The 20,868-nt window shown below is 48.6% G+C and overlaps 1 protein-coding gene across 7 annotated transcripts in view; it reads left to right on the top strand.

Annotated features, from left to right (window-relative positions):
- ULK1 (unc-51 like autophagy activating kinase 1) overlaps positions 1 to 20,867 on the top strand; it is a 94,728-nt gene extending 73,861 nt beyond the window's left edge. For 6 of the 7 annotated variants that reach the window (XM_027652419.1, XM_027652418.1, XM_027652413.1 and 3 more), the window contains 13 exons: positions 412 to 537; positions 4,051 to 4,202; positions 5,010 to 5,093; positions 5,671 to 5,933; positions 6,570 to 6,754; positions 7,547 to 7,662; positions 8,247 to 8,390; positions 10,824 to 11,011; positions 13,663 to 13,841; positions 13,976 to 14,094; positions 15,656 to 15,813; positions 16,029 to 16,164; positions 18,059 to 20,867. In XM_027652419.1, coding sequence (XP_027508220.1) covers positions 412 to 537; positions 4,051 to 4,202; positions 5,010 to 5,093; positions 5,671 to 5,933; positions 6,570 to 6,754; positions 7,547 to 7,662; positions 8,247 to 8,390; positions 10,824 to 11,011; positions 13,663 to 13,841; positions 13,976 to 14,094; positions 15,656 to 15,813; positions 16,029 to 16,164; positions 18,059 to 18,114 — 1,906 coding nt within the window. In that variant the 3' untranslated portion in view covers positions 18,115 to 20,867. The remainder of the gene's footprint in view (positions 1 to 411; positions 538 to 4,050; positions 4,203 to 5,009; positions 5,094 to 5,670; positions 5,934 to 6,569; positions 6,755 to 7,546; positions 7,663 to 8,246; positions 8,391 to 10,823; positions 11,012 to 13,662; positions 13,842 to 13,975; positions 14,095 to 15,655; positions 15,814 to 16,028; positions 16,165 to 18,058) is intronic. The other variant, XM_027652415.1, reaches the window with a different exon arrangement.
- The last annotated feature ends 1 nt before the right edge of the window (position 20,868 follows it).

The following is a 20,868-nucleotide window of genomic DNA, read 5'->3' as shown; positions in this document are numbered from 1 at the left end:
AGCTCCTGTCAGCAGCGTCTGTGCTGGTGTCCTTGTGAGCCACGGATGTTCAGCCCCTGCTCAGTGCTGTGCTCCTCAGCTCTGGGTCTGAGCTGTTGGAAACTAGGCCAGTCACGGCCTGAAATAGCAGGGCTCTGGTTTTCCTGGAGGGAGTGGTGTGCCTGGGTGTATGTTTTAACCCAGTCTGTGGGTGGGAATCGTGCTGGAAGAGAGGTGCCTGTTTTTAGGAGGTGTGTGGTGCCACTTCCCTTTGATAGGATTTGAATCACCTCCCAGCCCAAACCCACAGCCCGAGCGCAGCCCAGGGGACACTCCCTTTGTACAGTTGCCGTATGAAGATAAAATCTCCAATTACCTGGTGGAAGGCCCAGCCCTTACAGAAGTTTTTCTTTGTGTGTCTCCTTCCAACAGCCGGCCAGGTCAGTTTTCCAGCAGCAAGTACGGACACTCCGTGCCCATTCCGGTCCCAACACAAATCCACAACTACCGTCGGATCGAGCAGAACCTGCAGTCTCCCAACCCGTACAGCTCTCCCCGGTAAGTGCTGGAGGGGTGGCACCAGTGCAGGGGCTCTTGCATTACAGCTTGGGGTCTGTAAACAAACTGCTTTACAGTCTACTCTCTGTGCCTCTATGGATTTCCCTCTGTGGTGGGCTCTCCCCATTCCTGTCAGGAGCCAGTGGGATGTGTTTTGGGGTATTTTTGTAGCAGTGTTGGGATTTATTTCTTACCATGTACTGTAGATTTTGTCTGTGTGCTTCTATGTGAGAAAGCTCCTGTCAACTATGAGTGAAGGCTGAGCCCCTTTGAGCCTGACAGCTTTTCCCATGCCACCCATGGACTGGGTGTCCAAGCAGAGAGAACCATCCATCTGGCAGGTGCCTTTATAAAAGGAAAATTTGAGATAAACAACTAAAATGAATGGGGCTGCAAAACCTAGCTGACTGTACCTTAATTGGTTCCTGTAGCCAGTCATACCATAGGTGATGTGTTGCATATTAACGTGGTTGTGCAGCCAGGACTGACTAAGCCATGAGCAATTTGTGCCCGTGAGGCAGAGCATGTTTTCTGAAGGCTGTCAGGAGGACCCAGATGCCAGCCTTCAGCACACAGCTGACCTTCTGAGTTCAGTGGTAATGACATGTAGGGCTTCTGTCTCTTCTCACATATGAGTTCTGGTTCTTATAGGTTTGAAATCTGGGCTGGCAGCAGCAGCCCGGGTTGTAGGCTGGTTGGAAGGAGACCCACAGAGGATCTTAAAGAGCTTGTACAGCAGGGCCATTCAAAAAAGAAGTGTCTAGGAAGTGTCATGTCTTTTCTGGGATGAGTTGCGTTGGTATCTGGATTAGTTAAAGTTTAGATTTCAGAAGTAGGGTAATACCTGCATCAGCCTAAGTTTGGGCTTCAGCCAGCCTAATTCAGGATAAGGCTTATTCAAAGTGGACCTAGAAGTAGAGACACAATATGCTGATATTAATCGGGGATCAGCAGAGGGTTTGGTTTGTGCCAGTGTTACTTTAATTCTATTTTATATTCACTTCTTTGAGTGTGGCAGGTTTTGTGGTAAACTCCTTCCTGTTTCCTTAGTGCCTTGTGTTTTTTACAGCAGAACTTGTGGACTCTGTTGGTGTTGGAACTCACAAGAGTCCTGTTATCCCTGTGAGGTATAAAGTGAGAGGTTATCCCTGCGAGGTATAAAGTGAGAGCTCTGGAGAATGTGCCGTGCCGACCCCAGACCTGGTGACAGGCTGCTGAGCTCAGGTTCACAGCCTGCAGCCACAGTCAGGGATCAAACTGCCATGTTTTGCTCCTTTTAGTCACCACTGTGTAATGTTGAGATTAGCATCATCCCTGCAGAGGAACTCGAGGAATGGACCCAATCAGGGTGATTCACAGTCTGCTTTTAGCATCTTCTCAAAATCTCTGGCGTCATGTCTTTTCTGCCCCAGGATGCCATATTTATCTCTCTCCATCACTTCCTCTAATCAACAGATTGAGTAGACACCCTTCAGGAATGGCAGGAGAAAACTTCATCAGGCACCTAGTATGTGATTCCACTTTTCCACCAGGTGTATCAAACAGGCCATTACCGCCAAGTGCCTCGTCATGTTTGCCAAGTCATTTGATTGCAAAGCAAACCTTGACGTGCTGCTCTCGTGTCCCACTGTCACCTGACTGGCTGGAGTGTGCCTGTGTAAGGTGGCATGTTTGTGGACAGATATGTGGCTTGTTGAGGTGATAATTATGTATACCTACTTCTGGCCACATCACCTGTCCTGCTTGTCTACTTGCTTGCTTATCCTGTGTCTCCTAGGGTGGCATTTGACATTCCACATCTTTCAGCAGCAGCAGTCAGCTGGTGGTTTTTTCTGCAAGTTCCTGATAGGTAATATTGAGGTTTCTGCATGGCTCATGTTCTGGAGAGTTAAAAACATGGGAGGGCAATACTTTCTGCCAGTGAATATCTCGGTATCTTCTCGCCTTTCCTTTTTGTGTATTCATTTTGCTTCAGGGCCAGGCACTTGATGAGCATTAGGCCTCTGAATCTGGAGCAACCTGAAGAGGAGTGATTTTTAGGTTAAAATTTTAAAGTATTTCCTTTTTTTCCAAGCATGTGACTATAGCATGGATTCACCTGGCTGCAAAATGTGGTAACACATTGAATAGAGGCAGGGGGGTTGGCAGATCAAATTCTTATGTATCAACTACTGAAATAGATTTTTTTTTAATATATGATTTATTTATTTTCTGAAATGTGGCATAAAGTGAAATATACATCTAAGAGTGTTGTTGAGCAGTTGTACTGACAGTTCATCAGGATGACTCTGCCATTCCTGGGTAGTGTAGCCCTCCTGGCACTGCTGAAGCCCATATACCTTTGTTCCTCTGCTCAGGTACCTATGGACAGCTAAATGCAGCATCCCTGGGAGAGGAGGCAGGATACTTTGGTGATAGCATCTTGCAGTGGCTTGAGCACAGAGGGTTTTTTTCAGCATATTCATTGATTCCTGGCCAGAAAACCACCTACTGGCTGAGACTAATGTTCTTTTAACAAGAGGAAAAAATGTTTCCAAATTGAGACTAGAATGAAGGATTTGATGAGACTGTGTTCTCATATAGAGGAGTGTAATGGGAATCTTGGTGAAGGAGCCTGCAGAGGCAGAATGGCATTTCAGTTTAGGTTGTGTGTTCTAGTGATCGTGCAAACATTAACATGTTGAGAAATAATGAATTAATATGCAATAATCCCATGTCTCTCCAGACTGATGGTGTGGCTGTACTCACTTTCCCACTAGTTTCCTCTTCTCTTTCATTTTAGCAGCTGAGTAATACTCAAGGATCCTGCATGTGTGGGCTGTACAAATTAATTTTAACTCCCTAAGGTGAGGCTTCACTAGGAGTTGAAGGCATTTGGAGTCCAGGCAATTCTGACTGTCCAACCCAAAAAACTAAAATTCCTCTGGGTGGTTCTGAAGTGGTTCAGATCTGACAGCCACACACTGCTCTGTTTTGCTCTGTAACTTCTGGTTTGAGTCCAAGATCTGTTGCAGAGCAGGGCCTTGGCACAGCTTACCTTGGCATCATGCAGCCAATGCTCACAGAGCTTCCTGCCTGAAGGCTGCCCTGACTGAAGGGTGAGTGGCTCAGCACAGGAGGGGCACTTAAATAAAGCCCTCTCACAGTGTTCTGAAGACACTGCCTAAAATAAATGTCTTGGACATGGCAAGATAGGAAACTGTCATGTTCAGGATCATTGTAAATACCTGAAAGCATCTAAAAGTGACTTTGAAAAATGACTCCTCTGCTGCTTACAGCTAAGCTAACCTCGTTCTTCCTCTTCATTTATTTATACTGAAATTCTTGAAAGCAAAGATTAGCAGCTTAATCTGTATTGGTGTAGTCCTGGAACAGTGGGATTTTGATCCAGGGTAAACAGTGATGTAGCTCTGCTTTTGTGGAAGTAGCTGTGTGTGTTTGGTGATGCTGTTCTCCTTTCCCTGCTGTACTGGCATCTGGAGTAACGTGTGTGCTGCCCTTGTTCCCTGTAAGGTCTGGTACAGTCCGGAGGTCCAGCAGTACGAGTCCTCTCGGTTTTCCCAAGACTGGTGCTTCCCCTCCTTATCCTGGAGAGCATGGATCAGTGCCCAGCTCTAAAAAGTTCTCCTTTGGCGGTGCCAAGCCCTTTATGCCATCACCACAAGGTAAGATGTCAATGGGCACATTGCTGTCCTGATAAATCACGTGCCTCTTTCCTGCAAAGAGGGGGGTTTTTAACCAGATGTAGCTGCCAGGTAATAGGGGGTTCAGATCGGTGTGTTCTCCTGTGGTTCTTCTCAACAGATTATTTGGCACGTGTCTTGGCCTCAGTAAAATGGAAAGAAAAATACCTGTTAGCCCCAGGAGAGGCAAGCTTTGCTTTGGTGCCTGCATCAAACATTTTGCTGCCCTCAGAAGAGGGCTTCTGTAAGTGCAAAGTATCTTTTTACTGGCTCGGGTTGGGGTGAGAGAAAATGTCAGTCAGTTATTGTCAAAGCAAAATTCTGGCCAGTGCTGGAAGGGCTTGAACTTCACTGTTCAGGCTGAAAAGTTTTGACTGACTATCTGGTAGCCTGATCCAGATGCTAACAAGCAATTCAAGTAGAAAGGGATAAGAAAAACCCCAGTGTGCAACTGATGCAATTTGCTAGTTTTTGTAACAGAACAGACTGATATAACAAGCTATTCTATATTCCTAGTGTCTCCAGTCCTGTATTTATTAGGCTCTGCTGGTGGGGAAATGCAGAATATTCACATGCTTTTCCTCTGAATTAATATCACTGAAAAACTAATACTAGACAGAGGGTTTTTTCCTCCTTTTACTGGAGTTGAGGATCTTTTGACTACACAGCTAGGGCTGAGAAGATGGAAGGATAACTGGCATCTTTCTCTAAACAGGTGGTGCATAGTGCTGTTCTTGCCTATGGAAACTTAATACTGATTGAACTTTTTTTTATTGTGTTCACTCACAGTTGGAACAATCCCAGAGCAGCCCAGCCAGACTGTTATCCCATCTTCTCTTGGAGCAGAAGTGAGAAGCCGTATTCCTGTTGCTGGTACGTTGGTCCTTACCTTCCTTTGTTACTCCAGTGGATGAGAACTGTAGTCTCAGGGCATTCAAGGCTGGGTGTGTTGCTTCAGCAGCTTCTCTGGATGCTTGGCCAGCCAGGATTTCTATGTGCTGGGAGGAGCTGAGGTTGATCCATTCACATTCTGTCAGCCAGCATCTTCCAATGCTGACAGACCCTGTGTCGCAAAAACTCAGACATGAGACTTGGAAGTCAATGGATTGAATGAAGGAAAAGCATCTCAAAACCCCCAACAACCCCAATGCCAAGGGGCCTGCTTGATGTGTAGTTTCCTTGCTGCTGAGCTCTAACAGGTCCCTGTCCCTATAAGGGTGGCAATGAAGGAAAGAAGCTGCACTTTTATTTCCCTAATGTTCGTATCTCATCCTTCTGTACAGTCAAAACCTCATCAGGCCTGGCAGTGCTGTGGCACTGCTCAGTGCCATCCTTAGCCATCCACTGAAGGTTTTGATCTCTAGATGTCTGAGCCATGGATGCTGGGATCAGGCTGGCTTTGTGTGTTAGAACCAGACACTGATGTGTTTTGTCACTCTGGGCCCTCCAGGTTCCTCGGCGCCTGAACAATCTCCTCGAGGGATGGGCTCCCGGCTCCACAGTGCTCCCAACCTGTCGGATTTGCATTCCTGCAGGCAGAAGATAACCAAGCAGCACTCTGATCCTCTTGTTGCTCACTTTGGTCATACCCCAGTCAGCCAGCCTCTGCAGATTCATGGCTTGCAGCACTGCCGGCAGCTCCGATCCTCACCAAAGCTCTCCGAGTTCATGCAGAGAAGCCCTTTGCCAACAATAATGGGCTCCCCTACAAAGGTATGCCCAGGAATCTGCTTTTGGGTTTCTCACAGCTTGATCTTCTGGGTTATTTCGGGATGAACTGCTGCATGATCAGATAACTCTGACCTGGATTTATCCCCACCCGTTCGCTATCCTTTGAGAGCTGTTTAGTGATCTGTGTGAAATGGGGTGGTGTCCTAGTTCTCAGTGGACAGCTCTCACTTGGCAGCAGTGCTCAGCAGCTGAGCAGAGCCCGGGGTTTAGGGCAGGCAGTGGGAAGGAGCTGCCCTGGTTAGCAGGAGCACATCAGAGCCAGTGGTGTCTGGGCACTCTGGACACTGTGACCCGGCTCTGACTCCAGCGAGTGTCCGGCAGGAATCCCAGCAGAGCCGGCAGACGGGCGAGCAGGTGACAGCCCTGTGCCTCACACAAAGCTGGCACCCTGACAGCATTTTCTCTGCTTATGTTGGGCTGCAACTAATTTTCAGCAGTTCATTTTTCTTTTGTTTTAGTCTTTCTGGGATTAGGGACAAATAAATGCGGTGGGATTTCTACCTTTATCTCAGGCGTGTTGTTAAATGTACCATTTGAGTTTGATAAGCAAACGGAGGCCAAGGGGAACCTTCCTCCTTCATTTTAAAGACAGATCTCTATTTTTTCTGTTCTTTTCAGGCTGTGTCCCCATTTGAGTTTCCCAAAACCCCAAGTTCCCAGAATCTCCTCACCCTCTTGGCCCATCAGGGGGTCATGATGACTCCGACACGGAACAAGACCTTGCCGGATCTGAAGGAGATGGGTCACTTCCACTGCCAGCAGACTGGGTTGGGATTGAGGCCTGTGGAAGAGATCAAGGGCAGGTGAGCTGTAGTCTGCTTCATTTCATACAGTGGTGCCTCACTCCCCAATACAGGACAGAAGGGGCAAATTTCAAACCCCAGCTAATGTTGAAGTTGGAATGAAGCATCTGTAAATATTCTGTAATTACCTACTAGCACCCTTGGATTGCAAGCAGAGACAATGCAGATTTTAAAAGTCTTCCTCTAAAGGGGCAGGCCATGGCCTGGGTTTTTTAAAATTAAAGACTGACTGCAGGATTTTGTTACTGGACCAGACTCCTGCAGTTACTCACATGCTTGCTTTGATCTCTGTGGAGCCTGGACCTGTCATGAGTTAGAGGCTGCTCTGAGTGTTCCTCATCCATTGTACAGTGAGCACAGGTCTTCAGGAGAGAGACCTGTTTGAAAGCCACGTGCTGCCTGTCAGGAGCACTGTAGGATACAAAGCCACTGAGGTGTTGGTGTTAAGTTCTTCTTACATGCCCCTCTGCACACTGCAGCTTCTTCCAGTGATCTGAAGGAGTCCTCTGATACAAATTTGTGTGTTTTACATCCAAACCAAATTGTGTTGTAGTAATGTTGTAGTGAGGACTTGCATTACTGCAGTTAGTCACAGTAGTTGTATGCTTTCTACAGGTAGCAGGAGGTGCTTCAGATGCTCTGTTGAAAGAGGAAGAGTGGTTAGTTCAGCTCCAGACTGTTTGCTGTGTAGTATTAAGTGGCTGTGGACCAGGAATGGCACAAAGAAGTGGAAGTTAGCTGACATCTTGCACCTGTTGACTCTCTGCATCCTGTTGTATGTCCTCTTTTTAGATCTCTGAGCACAGGCAGGCTCACTGACCTGCTTCTGAAGGCAGCCTTCGGGGCACAGATCTCGGAAGCTGGCAGCAGCGACAGCCTGAACAATGAGAAGCCAATGGAAATTGCAGGTAGGTGGGGAGGCCAGGCAGATCTGGCAGGGTGTCCTGGGCTGGGGTGAACAGTTTGCCTCCACACCTCCTGCAAACAGGAGGCTGCTTTGCTGGTGTCCCTTGGCACGGGCAGTGAGTGCCGTGTGTGAGCAGTGCCGTGGTGTTTGCTTTCTTTTGCCGAGCGCTCGGAGGTCTGTGGGCTGTGTGTGCTGTGTAATTGCTGGCTAGTGGTGTGATTTTTTTGTAGGCAGGGCTTCCTCTTCTGGCCCTTTTTGAATGTGGTAACATGTGGAAGTGGGGACTTTCTGCCAGGCAGCTGGAGTATGAATGGCTCTGCAAGAGTGGGTGTTCCTGGGCGTGCAGGTCAGGCAGCGAGGAGGGGAGAGCAGCTGCAGCAGTGTGTGACACTGCCCAGGCTCCTGTCCTGTGGTCTGTGCCAGCCTGGCCCCTGTTCCTGGGTGTGCCTCCACAGGGAGCACTGGCCTGTGCTGGTGACCACTGTCTCCAAGAGTCTGCAGGAACACAAACCGCTGGGCGAGGCACGCGGTGCTCTGAGTGACTTTCCTGTGATGCCAGTCTGCACCTTTCAACTGTCTCCCCAGCTCCCTCAGGTGCTTACGGAGGGACCCTGCACTCTGGTGCCCGGGCTGGGGGCTCTGCCAGCCCATCCCCAGTGATTTTTACTGTTGGATCCCCTCCCAGTGGAACAACCCCCCCACAGACCACGAGGACCAGGATGTTTTCAGGTAAAGGGCCGATTACCTACCTGCCTGTTCCAGTGGGAATGCCTGGGGGCAGAGACATGTTGAATTCATTGCTGCCGGGCACTGGTGATGGCAGAGGGCTGCTCAGAGCAATCTGTAGAGCTCAGCTGGTCTCAGTACCTTTGAGGTTCTTGTGCTGGCTCCTGCCAACCCATTACTGCTGGTAATTGTTTGCACTGGCATTAGTGCCAGGTAGTGGTTTTCCAGTACTGTCAGAGACAAACTTTTACTTTATTGCTCTCTGCTTCAGGAATAATGCTGCAGCTGTTCACTGTTGCTATGAGGTCAACAAATGTAAAGACTGTGGTGTGTTCTGATTGTTTTCCCCGTAGGTTTTGGATGAGCTATAAAAGATGAGTGTGACTATCTGTGCCCAATTTCAGTGCACAAGAACTGTTAGGAAAGAGCCAGGATGGCTCTGTGTGCCAAATTATTAGTGGTGTTATGTGTGCTCTGAGCTGCCTAGGTAGGAGATGGGGAACTGCACTCCTGCTTGACAGATACTTCTTGTAAGATGCCAGAACTCTGGCCTCGTCAGCCTCATTTGGGGCTGTGGTAATTGGCCCTTTTGGGATAGTGTGTCTGGGAGTTGGAGTCTATGTTCAGTTTAAGAAAATATTTGGACACTTTTATTTGCATATTTGGCTTGTTTGGGTTTTTGTCTTGGCTGTTCCTCATTTGAATGTAGTTGACTCTGTTGTTCTCAATTACTGCAGGGAGGTTTTGGATGTGACCACGAATAAGCTGTTTGACTGGGATGGGGGGACATTTGGGCTCAGTTCCTGTGTATGACTTGAATTTCCCTCCTAACTAAAACCACTCACATCTGATTGCCTGGAAAGTTGGGACCACAATCCTTTCTTTGTCTCATCTATTTGGAGACTGAGTTTTGAGACTCTTAAAAAGTGTGTGAGGGCCCTGTAGCACAAAGGGGTTACTGTCCTGGCTGCAGCCTCCAGCTACTACTGCAGTGTTATGGATAGAGGATTCAAGGTTCCTGAACTGCTTTTGCAGGGATAAAAGCAATCTGGAAGCAGGTCCAAGCACCAGTTTTTAGCAGGTTGATATTTGAATGCTTAAAGGTCTGCCCAGCAGTCGGGATCTCAGATGGGATGCCTGGAAGAGAAGGCTGTTGAACAGTGAACCTACAACACACACAGCATTAGGTCAGGGCAGCCAAAGCAAAGCAATGCTGTTGGACAAGCTTTGTTAATTAGGCCTGTGCAGTAATTCCTTATGTTATAGTTAATGCACGAAGTTAATGGTGGAAAGGGGAGGTTTGCAAGCCAAAACTCTTCACCCCAAGTGCTTGGACAAGCCATGAGTAAGATCTCTTGACAGTTCTAAAGGCAGAGCCTTTCCATGAATCATCGTAACAATTTCTGCAAACAGCCTCTTGAAATTACAGGGCATCCAGACTGTGATATTGTAGGTCCTCTCCTCTCTCTGAGAGATCTGGAAATACTCTGCCTGTCTTTGATGAGCCACTTGGCTTTGAAGCATTGCTGCCAACACAGAGAGGCTGTGCCTCTCTGCAAATCAGTTGTGCATTATTACATTGCTGAACCTTTTGAAGGCAGGGTAAGGCAGTAAATTAAATTCGTGGGTAGAAAAGAAACATCTTCCTCCAAAGGATCAGGTTGGCATCCCCCCATCAGACAGAATGTTTCCCTCTGTGGCAGTGTGTCAGGGATGGGAAGCCCTCTGGAAGTGATGGATGTGTTATGAATACTTTGAGACAAAAACTCCTTTGTGCTCTTAGGATGGATTCAATGGTCAAGAACAGGAAAATCTGATGGTGAAGGAATTGTCTGATGGACACTGTACTTACAGGAGTTAGGGTCTTGGCTCAGCTGAAGTCACTGATTCTGTGTCCAGCTTCCTGTTTGTAAAGAGGGGGAAGCAGAAGGGCAGGCATGTGATGGAAAGCTCTCCTGGCTTGCATGCAGGATGTTCTAAAAACCATCATTTATCAGAGGTGCTCATTTAGTGACAGTGAGAGCAAAAAATCAGGGAGCCAGGGTTCAAACCATGCTGCTCCATGATGGGGAACTTGGCTCTATCAGTGTGATAAAAACCAGCCCAAGTTCTTGTGGCAGGATTCAGAAAGGGTTTAGACAAAAAAAGAATAAAAAAAGTTCTTCTGAATTGTCTCCATAAATGACTGTCATTCTGGAAGGTGCTTTAAATCTGCTTGAGCTTGTAAGCTGGTCTGCTGAGTCAGGAGCTTATGGTGGGGAGTGGTCATCCTGCATCCAGAGTCCTTGCATCTTCCTCCAAAGTACCTCTTGCTGGCTCCTATGAGATCCAGGATCCTGAATCCTACAGACTTGTCCTCTCTCTCCTGGGTGAGGAATACCTACCTGGCCTACTGTTAATACCTTCAGTAATTCCTTTGTCTGTTTTTCTTCTCAGTGGGGTCTTCCAGCTCCCTCAGTTCTGGAGGCTCCTTCAGTGGCAGGCACTTGGCAGTGGGAGCTGGTGGGGAGGCTCTGGAAGGTCCCTCGAGCCTCCGGTTCGCGTTTGCCGATCCCATCACCGCCAACCTCGAAGGTGCTGTTACATTTGAGGCACCAGAGTTGCCTGAAGAGACGCTCATGGAGGTGGGTATATCCCAGGGGCTGGTTAGGGGCAAGGACAAGGGGAATAAAAGCAAAGCAAATCCAGACAACTCCATGTTTACAGCCAAAGAGTTTGCCCCCAAAGGTGGAGTAAACTGGCTTCCAGAGAGCAAGGGCAGTGCAGTGCTCAGAAAGCCCTGAGCATATTTAGCACAGGGGCTTTTGAGCCTGCTACCAAACTGTTTAGTCCATGTGACAGCCCATGGCTGGGGTTAAAATTCACCATTTCCAAAGTTGAAATTGCAGGTCAGAAGCATCAGTTATCTGATGTGCTCTGAAGGAAACCTGCCTGCTTTGAGCCTTTTCCTTTTTAAAGGCTCAACATCAGTAATAGCTGACCTGAGACACGAGTAGCTTAGTGTATCAGGAGCCCTCCTGGTGCTCTTGGGAAGTCAGGCAGTGATATGGTCTCTGCTGAAAGGATCTGAAAACAAAGTAAACCTGACATTTCTGTTCCTAATGGGGGCGAGGGGAACACCGTGTTCTGCACCAGAACAGCTGAACCAGATTGTGGAGCTGAAAGGCTGCCAGGCTTCCCTTCTCTGCAGGCTGAAGCAGAGCAAATGCTGTTATAGCTGAGATATATTTGAAATGTAGGTCAGGCTGCCCATTTGCAGTGAAGGTGGGAGGCAGATTCACTCACACTTTGGGCTCTGCTTTGTGATACCTCCTTGGGCTGTCTGGGACTGGGGAAGGCTCTTTGTGTCTGACACTTGCTGGTGTTGCTGAAAACTTCTAGATGCCCACAGAGATATATGCACACATTGTTTGAAGGATGCGGGTTTGCTCTTCTACTTCAGATTTTATTTAGCTCATTTTTTTCTGTCAATTATGCATCGAATTGCATTCATTTGCTTCATTACCTGTAAAGCCACAGGGCTAAAGCTTCCAGCAGTGATGTGTTCACAGATTTAACTGAACATCCTACCTTTGTGAGGTCCCAGAAGTTTGGGGCCCTTCCAGCTGCCACCACTTTGGACACTGGTCTGAAGAGAAGTGTCCTAAGGAAGTATCAGCTTGATCTTGGAATAGCAGCTTCTATGTCTGCAGTGAGTCATTTGGCTTCAGTCGTCATTTCTGCTGAGCACAGTAATCCGTTTGCATGTCACAAAGCCTTCACAGCAGATTTGAAGACCCTTTTGTGCTCTGTGGAGTTGGCCAGAATGCAAACCTGGCAGGTTTTCTGATTTCTGCTGATCTTTCAGGGCACTGAAGTCTCACTATTTAAGTGCCCCTGTTTGTCTTGAGCAGAGCTTTTGCATTCAGATGGGTGGTTTTTCCATCTTTTGTAAAAGTTTCATTAGGTGCAGACAAGGCAAATTGAAGGCTGGGCTTTAGTTTAAAACACAATAAAGAGATGGCTACAGAAGGGAAGACTTGTGATGCCAAATGAGGCCATGAGTGCCAGCATAGTTACCAGAAGCTGCCTCTATAGGCAGAGAGGAAGGACTGTGTGATGGTTAGAGATAGGAGGCTGAGAGCTGCAGGATCTCAGCAGTTTCCTGCTCTGCCACAAACTTCTTGTATGACTTGGTAATTACTTAATCTCCAAGTTCCTCCTGTGCTTTTAAAGAAAATAGAGGAAGATGGAGATAACACTTCCTTACCATACTGGACTGTCCAGGTAGCAAGTCAGTGGGAGGAGAGATTCATAACTCAGATAGTCAAAGCTGCCTTAGCAGCCAAGTCTCTGAGCCAGTAAATGAAAAACTAAAACTCTTAGAACTGATAAATTCATGTAGGAAACATCCTTACCAGCCCCCTTTGAGAGAACTAAGCCAGTGAATCTTTGAAGCTCAAGCAGGTTACCCACTTCTCAACAGAGAGGACAAACAATGGAGTTGCATCTGATCCAGGCAGCAATTCACTTTGCAGACCCACAAGCATTCCATTTTTCCACAAATGCTAACTTCCCAGAAATGCTTGCAGTGACTTAAGCAATGCAGCTTCCCAGAAATGGGATAATCCCCTTTGATTTGTAATAGCAGAGGAAAAACTGCTCTGAAATGACCACAGCACTTGGTGTGAGCACTTCCCTCACTGGCTGGACAGGAGCTGCAGAGAAAAGATTGTCCTTGCTGTCTCCTCCTCAGAGGACCTCACCCAGGGCTCACTGTGCTGAACTGGGAGGGTATAAAGGCCAGGGCAGAGTGAGGGCTGGGATGTAGGGTGGGAGACACCTTGGTTGCAGTTTTCTGTGGCGTAAGAAGTTATCTTCTCATGAAATCCACACTGGCATTGCTGTGGTGGGAACAAGAGCTGGGCCCATGGTGCAGATGGTCTCTCCCCCTTCCTGGCTGAATTCTGAAAGAACCCCACGGAGCTGAGATCCTCCTGGGGAAGGTGGCTTGTAATTTTAGAGTAAGTCTCACCAGTTTCTCCAGGGAGCTGCCCAGAAATTTCTGGCCTGGGGCTGTTGCTTGCTGCTGTTACTGTGGAAGAGGAGCTGGTGCGGGTACAGGCTCGAGGTTGAGTTTGGCTGTCCCTGCCCAAAGCAGAGGTGTAAGCAGGGTCTGGGGGGTCAGGTGTTGTGTCTGTAAGCTGGGGTTGAGTTGCTGGCACAGCTCAGGTGGGCAGCCCTCCCTGGCATGCCAGCTTTCCCTCTGACCCCCACCTCGGCATCCCTTCAACAGCAAGAGCACACGGACATCCTGCGCAGCCTCCGCTTCACCCTGGCCTTCGTGCACTATGTGATGGAGATTGCAGCCCTGAAGGGCAGCTCCAGCGAGATGGGCACCTCAGTGACCTCTGAGTACCAGCTCCAGGAGAGTGTGGTGGCCGACCAGATCAGCCTCCTGAGCCGGGAGTGGAGGTAAGGACGGGCAGAGCTGCCCAGCTCCTCTGTCACTCCCTCCCTCCCCACATCTCCTTAGGTAGCAGCAGTGCCTGGGGACACTGACTGCTGTCCCAGCCACCTGTCTGCATTGCAGTGTGCTTCCTTTGCAGCTATGCAGAGCAGCTCGTGCTGTACCTGAAGGTGGCAGAGCTCCTGTCCTCGGGGCTGCAGATGGCCATAGAGCAGATCAAAGCTGGCAAGCTGTGCCTCTCCTCCACTGTCAAGCAAGGTAAGGGGCCCTGGGCTCACAGTGCAACTCACCTGGAATGGAAGCATCACAGAGGGGTGGAGGGGGTGGAGTGAGTGTGAACTCCCCACTGGTATGGGGGGATCATTTGTGGTTGTCCCTTGGCACACTCAGATCTTTATTCATGCTGAGAACGTTCCTCTCTTCATATTGACTTTCTGTCTCAAGAGCTCTGTGAGAATCTTCAGCACTAATTAGTGAGGGGGGGATGTATCTTATCTGATTCCTCATATATCTCTGTCTCAGGTGCTTATTTGTACCTGACGTAAGCCCAGCTTAATTACACAGTGCATGTCCTAGGAAGTGCTTACTTGGCAAATTAAGACCTGTCCTGGCAGTAATGATTTTTCAAGTGAAACAAAAACACAGGAAGTGAAGTACTGGTAATGCCAGAGTCACTTCTTTGCTGGTGTTACAGCCTTAAATTTGCATCTGACTGGCTCTGGTGAGAGCTGGCTGTGATCTGGTGATTAGAAAAAAATAATTTTAAAACTCCCACTGTAATGTTTCTGAGGGAGCTTTTTGAAGCACTTGAAGTACTTGACCCACCAGCCACCTTTCCCAAGAGCTGAGACTCTGAAAGTATTTGTGCTGCCTTGGGATGGGGTGTAAAAAAAATGGGAGTTAAATAGGATGAGCACACATATGTTGTAGCAAGCAGCGTGGAGGAAGATACACCAGGTTTAGCTGCACATCTTCCACAAGTTCAGACTAACAGGAAGGTTGTCATAACCCAAATAAATCACTCCTTTTCAGAGCAGATTGCATCTTCTAGATATGTAGTGTAATTTGCCCTTCAGTGTGTAGGAATTGGGCAAGGCTGGCTTGTCTTGTTTCATGCAGTGTGGGGATTAGCAAATGTGCAACGTAGGAGTTAGTACTCATCAGATGTTGGTGGGAGTTTGTGTTCAGTACTCTGTGTAGATCATGCCATGCAGCCAGGGAGACTCAGCCTGTGGCACCACTTGCTGTTTTGGATTATTTAATCCCTCAGAATCATATTTGATTCTTGATTCTCTGTTCCGTAACCACGAGCTGCCGTGGTTCAGGAGGAGGAGGTGGCATTTCTCAGGCATCCATATTTTTTTCTTTCTGGGCCAGCAGAGTCCCAAGAGAGATTCCCTTGCTTAGTCAGTGCTGCTCATCCACACTGTGCTACCACATGGGAGTCACGTACTCCCTCACAGCGTGTCATCACCCATCAAGTAGCAGAAGCTCCGTATCTGCGGCTTCTGGTGGTGTGTGAGACATCCTGGGTGGTGCAAACTGCTCCCTGCCTCGTGACAGCTGAAGGAAACAAAAATAGACCTGGCCTCAGGTGAACCAGACGTGTGTAGGTGTTGCCATGTGTAGGCTTGGAACTGGTGAAGATGATAGAGGAAAGGGAAAGGACCCTCTTGGTTCAGGACTTTCCTGTCAGTCTCTTGGCTTTAACATAACCCTGTTGTCTCTCAGTTAATCATTTGGGGTCCTGCATGTGAAGATGGGGAGGCACAGGGAGAGCTGGAAGCAGTGCCTAAAGCATTTCTTTTCTTTGCTTTAGTTGTGAAGAAGCTGAATGAGCTTTATAAATCCAGTGTATCGTCCTGCCACTGCCTCAACGTGAGACTCCAGAGGTTCTTCTTGGACAAACAGAAGCTCATGGATCGGATCAACAGCATCACTGCAGAGAAGCTCATCTTCAGCTACGCTGTGCAAATGGTACGAACCACACCGTGCCTGGGGACAGGGTCAGCACAGACCATTGTTGGGCATTGTGGATCCTGCTGGTGGCCTTTGCAGGAGTGTCTCTCGTGATGCTGTGTGCAGCCTCTGGAGGCTGGGCAAGGGGGGTTGTTCTCCCAGCTGAGGGACCATACTGGGAAAGCTGAGTGTGCTCTGGGAGTAACCTCTCACTGCTGGGTTGTTGCCTGCAGGTGCAGTCTGCAGCCCTGGATGAGATGTTCCACCACAGAGAGGACTGTGCACAGAGGTACCACAAGGCTCTGCTGCTGATGGAGGGGCTCCTGAACATCATCACTGAACAGGGAGACATAGAAAACATCAGTAAATGTGAGTGCTTAGTGACTTTTTTTTTCCTCCAACTAGAATATGTGGAGCTGCATGGATCAGACATTTTAGTTCCCAGCATCCTTTTTTTTTCTTTGGCTACATCTTGGTGGACATAGCAAAGATATCTTGGCTTGTTACAGCTCCTTGTAGCCTGGCTTCCTGCTTTTCCAGCAGGAAAACTGTTACAAGTGCAGGTCCCTGTTCTGAGCCCTATTTTGGGAGCTTCCCATGCAGAACGATTGCCAGTGCTTTGTTGGAACTTTTGATGTGTGAAAGAACTCGCTGAAGGAAGTGGTTTGGCAACAGCAGGGGCCTGGGTTTGGTTCCCAGCTGGAACCACCCTTCTGATTGCACAGAGCCCTTGGGAATGTGGCCGCCGGGCAGGGATGTCCGGTCGGCACAGCCAGGGCTCCTTCCAGCACATCTTTGAGTCAAGACTGCTCTCCTGCCTGGTTCCCCAGGCCTGGCTGAGAAAGCAGCAGACATGTATTTTTCTCATCAGTAAGTGCTTGCTGTAGCAGTGAAAGCTGAGCTCTTACCTGTGTGCTCCCGTTGGGCTTCCCCTCCCTGGAGGCAGCTCCGAGCTGTCCTGTCTCTCCTGCTCTCCCTGTGTCCTGAGGGGTGTTACTCTGCACTGCCCCAGGCTCCACAGCACTGCACTCCATGTGCAGGGGAAAGGACTCACCTCGCTGCTCTGAGCACACTTTCCCTGCCCTTATGGCTGGGGTTTAATCACCTCTGTCATCTGTCCCTGCGGGAGGCGGGCACAGGGATAGCCGGGATTGTCTGTGGGAGCAGCTTGGCTCAGCCTGGGCTCTGCTCCACCACAGCAATCCCAGCCCACCTGCAGCAGCCCCAGTGGTGTCCCTGTGGCTGCAGGGGGAGGCCACAGCTGGCAGCCCTTGTGTCCCTCCCCTCTGCTGCCCACCCACCTCCTGCCTCGGGCCTCGTCCAGGGCGCTGCCGGGTGGCTCCACCGTCTGTGGAGGCAGAACGCTGGGATGGGTAATGAGAGGAGGGACTTCTGGCTCACAGGCAATCAGTCAGTTAATTATCACCAACTTCCACAGCTGACACGAGGCTCACTGAAGGAGAGCAAAGGGAAATGGGCAGGTGGTGTGTGGTACTGGAGGGGAAGTGAATAGGGAATGCTAGGTAGTTTCTATTGTACTGTTTCTTACCAAACCTAAATCGCATCTTTTGATCCAGAGATACTGTTAATGCATCTAATAGATTTCTTTTCCCACTTGTTATCCTGATATTCCCTGTTTTACCACTTGCTATCCTGATATTACCTGTTTTGCCATGTTCCAGCTTCCTGATTGAGCTGTTCTCTGGTAGGCAGAAGTAGGTGTGCATTTCATTTTAGATCTCAGGTATATGATTACATATTTCTGAAATGTAAAACGATGAACCTAGAAATACAGCAAGTGTTCCTGTGAGAGGCATGAATTCCACCAAACATTTAGCTCCTGAAAGAGTCTCAGGCTCAGATGATGAGAACCCATCTCTCAGTGTAAGCCTTGGCAAATGGCATTGGAGACCCTGAGTCATGTTGCCTGCTGGCAAAAACCGCTCCAATAACTGGAAGTAAATAAATTGTTCCTGGCAGATGGTGGTTCTTTATAACATCTTGATACCTCTGTCGGAGCTGCTGCCTCCCAGCTTTCACTGTTGGATCTCTGGCTGTTCAACGCTTCGACCTGTCCCTTCCCAGCAGGATGTTTGTGGTCAGGTCTTCACTGGCCTAATCGGTACCTGGTAACGATTCTCAAAATGCTGCTTGGATTTGCTGAAATTCTGCTGCTTGTTTTTCAGTTTTTGTTCAATCTCCAGCATGGCTTGGTGGCCTTTATTTTGCGAGAAAGTTCATTGCTGTTGTTTCTTGCCCCCAGGTAAGCTGTGCATCGAGCGCAGGCTGTCGGCGCTGCTGTCGGGGTTCTGTGCCTGATTTCAGTGGTGTTGTTCCTCACACACCTCGCCCCAGCTGATTGCTTTGTTCCCAACGGCCTGCTGCTGTGCTGGGAAACCACTGTGGCAGTAGGAGACCTGGAGGATGAACTGCTCACTGTTTTGTATTTGGACGTTTTGGGAAGTTGTTCCACAGACTCGGATTCCTTTGTGGGGACGTGTGGCGGCAGCAAGCACAAATAATTCCCTGCCCGAGGGCCTGGGCGAAGACATGGCCAATGTGGGAAGGTCTCCCTCGTTGTCAGAGGGGATGAAAGATAGAAGTCTGCTTCTTCCCAGCACGTTGAAGGATAAGACTGCTGCCTACCCCTCTTGCTTAAGAACAGGGTATTCCAGTGCTGTGTCCATTGCAGGCAATGGATGTGCTGAAACTGCTGGCTTCAGTTAATGTTGGAGGGTGTCATTCAGAAATAAAGGCCAGTTTGTGTACTTCCCCCTTCCCAGCTGAGAGCCAGGCATCTTCAAGCTTCCTGGCAACCGGAGGCTCCCCTCCATTCTCTCCTTTGTCCCTTCTCATTGTGTTCATGCCTTGGAGTGCTTCCTGCATGGCAGAGAGGAGGGAGTCAGCTCCTCTCGCCTGAGCGTCGCCGAAGGAGCTCCCACCTCCACAGACTTGCTGAGCGAGGCAGAGGACGTGCTGCTGCTGCTGCTACTGGGAAGCAAATCCCATGGCTGCTGTGTGGGCTCCCTCTCTGCCTGCCTGGATGGGCGACCAACACAGGGAAAGGGACTGTGCAGGAAACAGGAGGACGACGGAAAGCGCGACGCTCCTGTGTTCGTAAGAAACCAAAATGAATCCGTTCCTCCCTTGGTCCCCAAGCCCAGTGGGATCAATGTGAAAGACTCCTGGCTGTTGAGCTCATCCCTACCAGGAGGAAGCACTGGCACTGTCCTGCTTTCAGCTGTTGGCTCAATAACCCCTTCCTGGAGCCCCCCCAGACTGAAAACACTAGCTTTGTGAATCAAAGGAGCACTTTACACACTATGGGAACTTTGAGAAGTTGACTTTGCATCACACAACAACCCAGGAACACCACGACTGTTAGGAATGCTGTTCTTTTTATTCCTTTCCTTGCTTCCTGGTTGTTTTATTGCACTACGTGTGTGCGTATATTAATATGTATTCCTGAGAGTGAATATATATTGATATTGATATGGTTTGTGTGTAACTGTACGTATTTAACTGTACTGTATCTCGTGAGTGTGAGGCAAAGAGCACTGCAGAGTCTGTGCTGTTCCTCCTCCTCACCAGGCAAAGCTGACTTGCAGTCTGGCAGTACCAAGATTTGTTTTGTTTTTTATTTAAATGTTCTTTTAAGGACAGTCGATACAAAGCTCCGTGCTTTTTAAGAGCTGAAGAACAGGCGTTAAGATCCCACACACTTACACTTGGAAATGCGTTTTTTTAAGAAGTTTTATTTGCTGCTTCGTTGTTGTTGGGGTTTTTTTTATAAAGAAATCTCGTAGCGTTCAGTTTTATGTTCAGCATTTCTTTCAAGGAGACTCTGCAGCCAAATGAGACTGTGGGTGTGAGTGGGTCGAGTTCTGGTTGAGGCTTTCGGGTGCTGTGAGCATGTGTGTGAGAGGAGAGCTGCCTGCCTCCCATCTGTCTGTGAGAGCATGAGTGTGTCAGACCTGAGTCGTGGCAGTATTTTGTTAGAGCTGGGCAGAAAAGTATCTTCGAAAGCAACTCGAAACCTCAGGCTTAGTTTTTGGGGATCTAAAACATATTTTTGCACACGGTGGTTAGGTCCTCGTTGCTTTTTTTTTTTCCCCTCTCCATGTTGGCACGTTCATTGTGATACTTTACAAGGGTTTCAGGAGCAACTTCATTGGTTTTGGAGCTGGCGCCGTGTTTGGCAACACGGGGTGTTCCTGTTCGCAGAGCAGAAATGCCAGTAAAGAAATTTTAAAATATTTCCAATTGCAACACGGGGTGTTTCTGTTCACAGAGCAGAAATGCCAAGAAAGAAATTTTTAAAAATATTTCCAACTGCCCCCACCAGGGAGGTTTTAAGTGTAGCTTTCACAAATGCTTCAGTATTTGGCCGCTGTTACCCCGTACGTCCACAGTCTGCCGCTTCTGTGGCCGTTTGTGCTTGTGCCTGGGAAAAAAAGAGAAAGGGAAGAAGACAAGACAAAACCAACCAACCAACCCTCCCCAGCCTGTGGACAGAAACGCCGAGGAGACCCAGACTGCTGCTGAAAGGCTTTGGCCAGATCTGCAAAGGGCTGCGCTGCGGGCGGGAGCACCGGGAGGCAGCGCCAAGCCAGGACTGACTCTGCAATACCAACTCCTGCTGCACACCCCAGACCCTCCTGGCAAAGCCCCCGGGGGCTCCCTGCCAGGGAGAGGCACATCCCGGGATCCACGTCCCTGCCGCGCCCCAGTGACCCGTGTGTGTGTGTGTGTGGCAAGCTCAGCACTAACCTTCCAGCTGTACTTAATTACTTGAATGTATCAAAAAGTTGTCCACATTCAATGTATACAAGTATATATTGCTCCAAAAAAAAAAAAAAATAAAAAATTGTGGTTTACAGACCTACAACCAATATATATGTATGTGTTTGTGTATATACATACAAGGCTGTGTGTGTGTATGTGTGTGCATGGGTAGAGATACACACACAAACACAAACGTGTATATATATGTTTTCTCTCAATACTTGAAACTTAGCCACTGTGCTTGAATTAAAAAAAAAAACAACAAAACAAACAAACAAAAAAAAAAAA

Source organism: Corapipo altera, unplaced genomic scaffold, assembly GCF_003945725.1.
Source record: "Corapipo altera isolate COAL_440 unplaced genomic scaffold, ASM394572v1 67, whole genome shotgun sequence".
Classification (NCBI taxonomy): domain Eukaryota; kingdom Metazoa; phylum Chordata; class Aves; order Passeriformes; family Pipridae; genus Corapipo; species Corapipo altera.
Note: the sequence above shows the minus strand (reverse complement) of the source record. Positions and strands in the feature narration are given on the sequence as shown.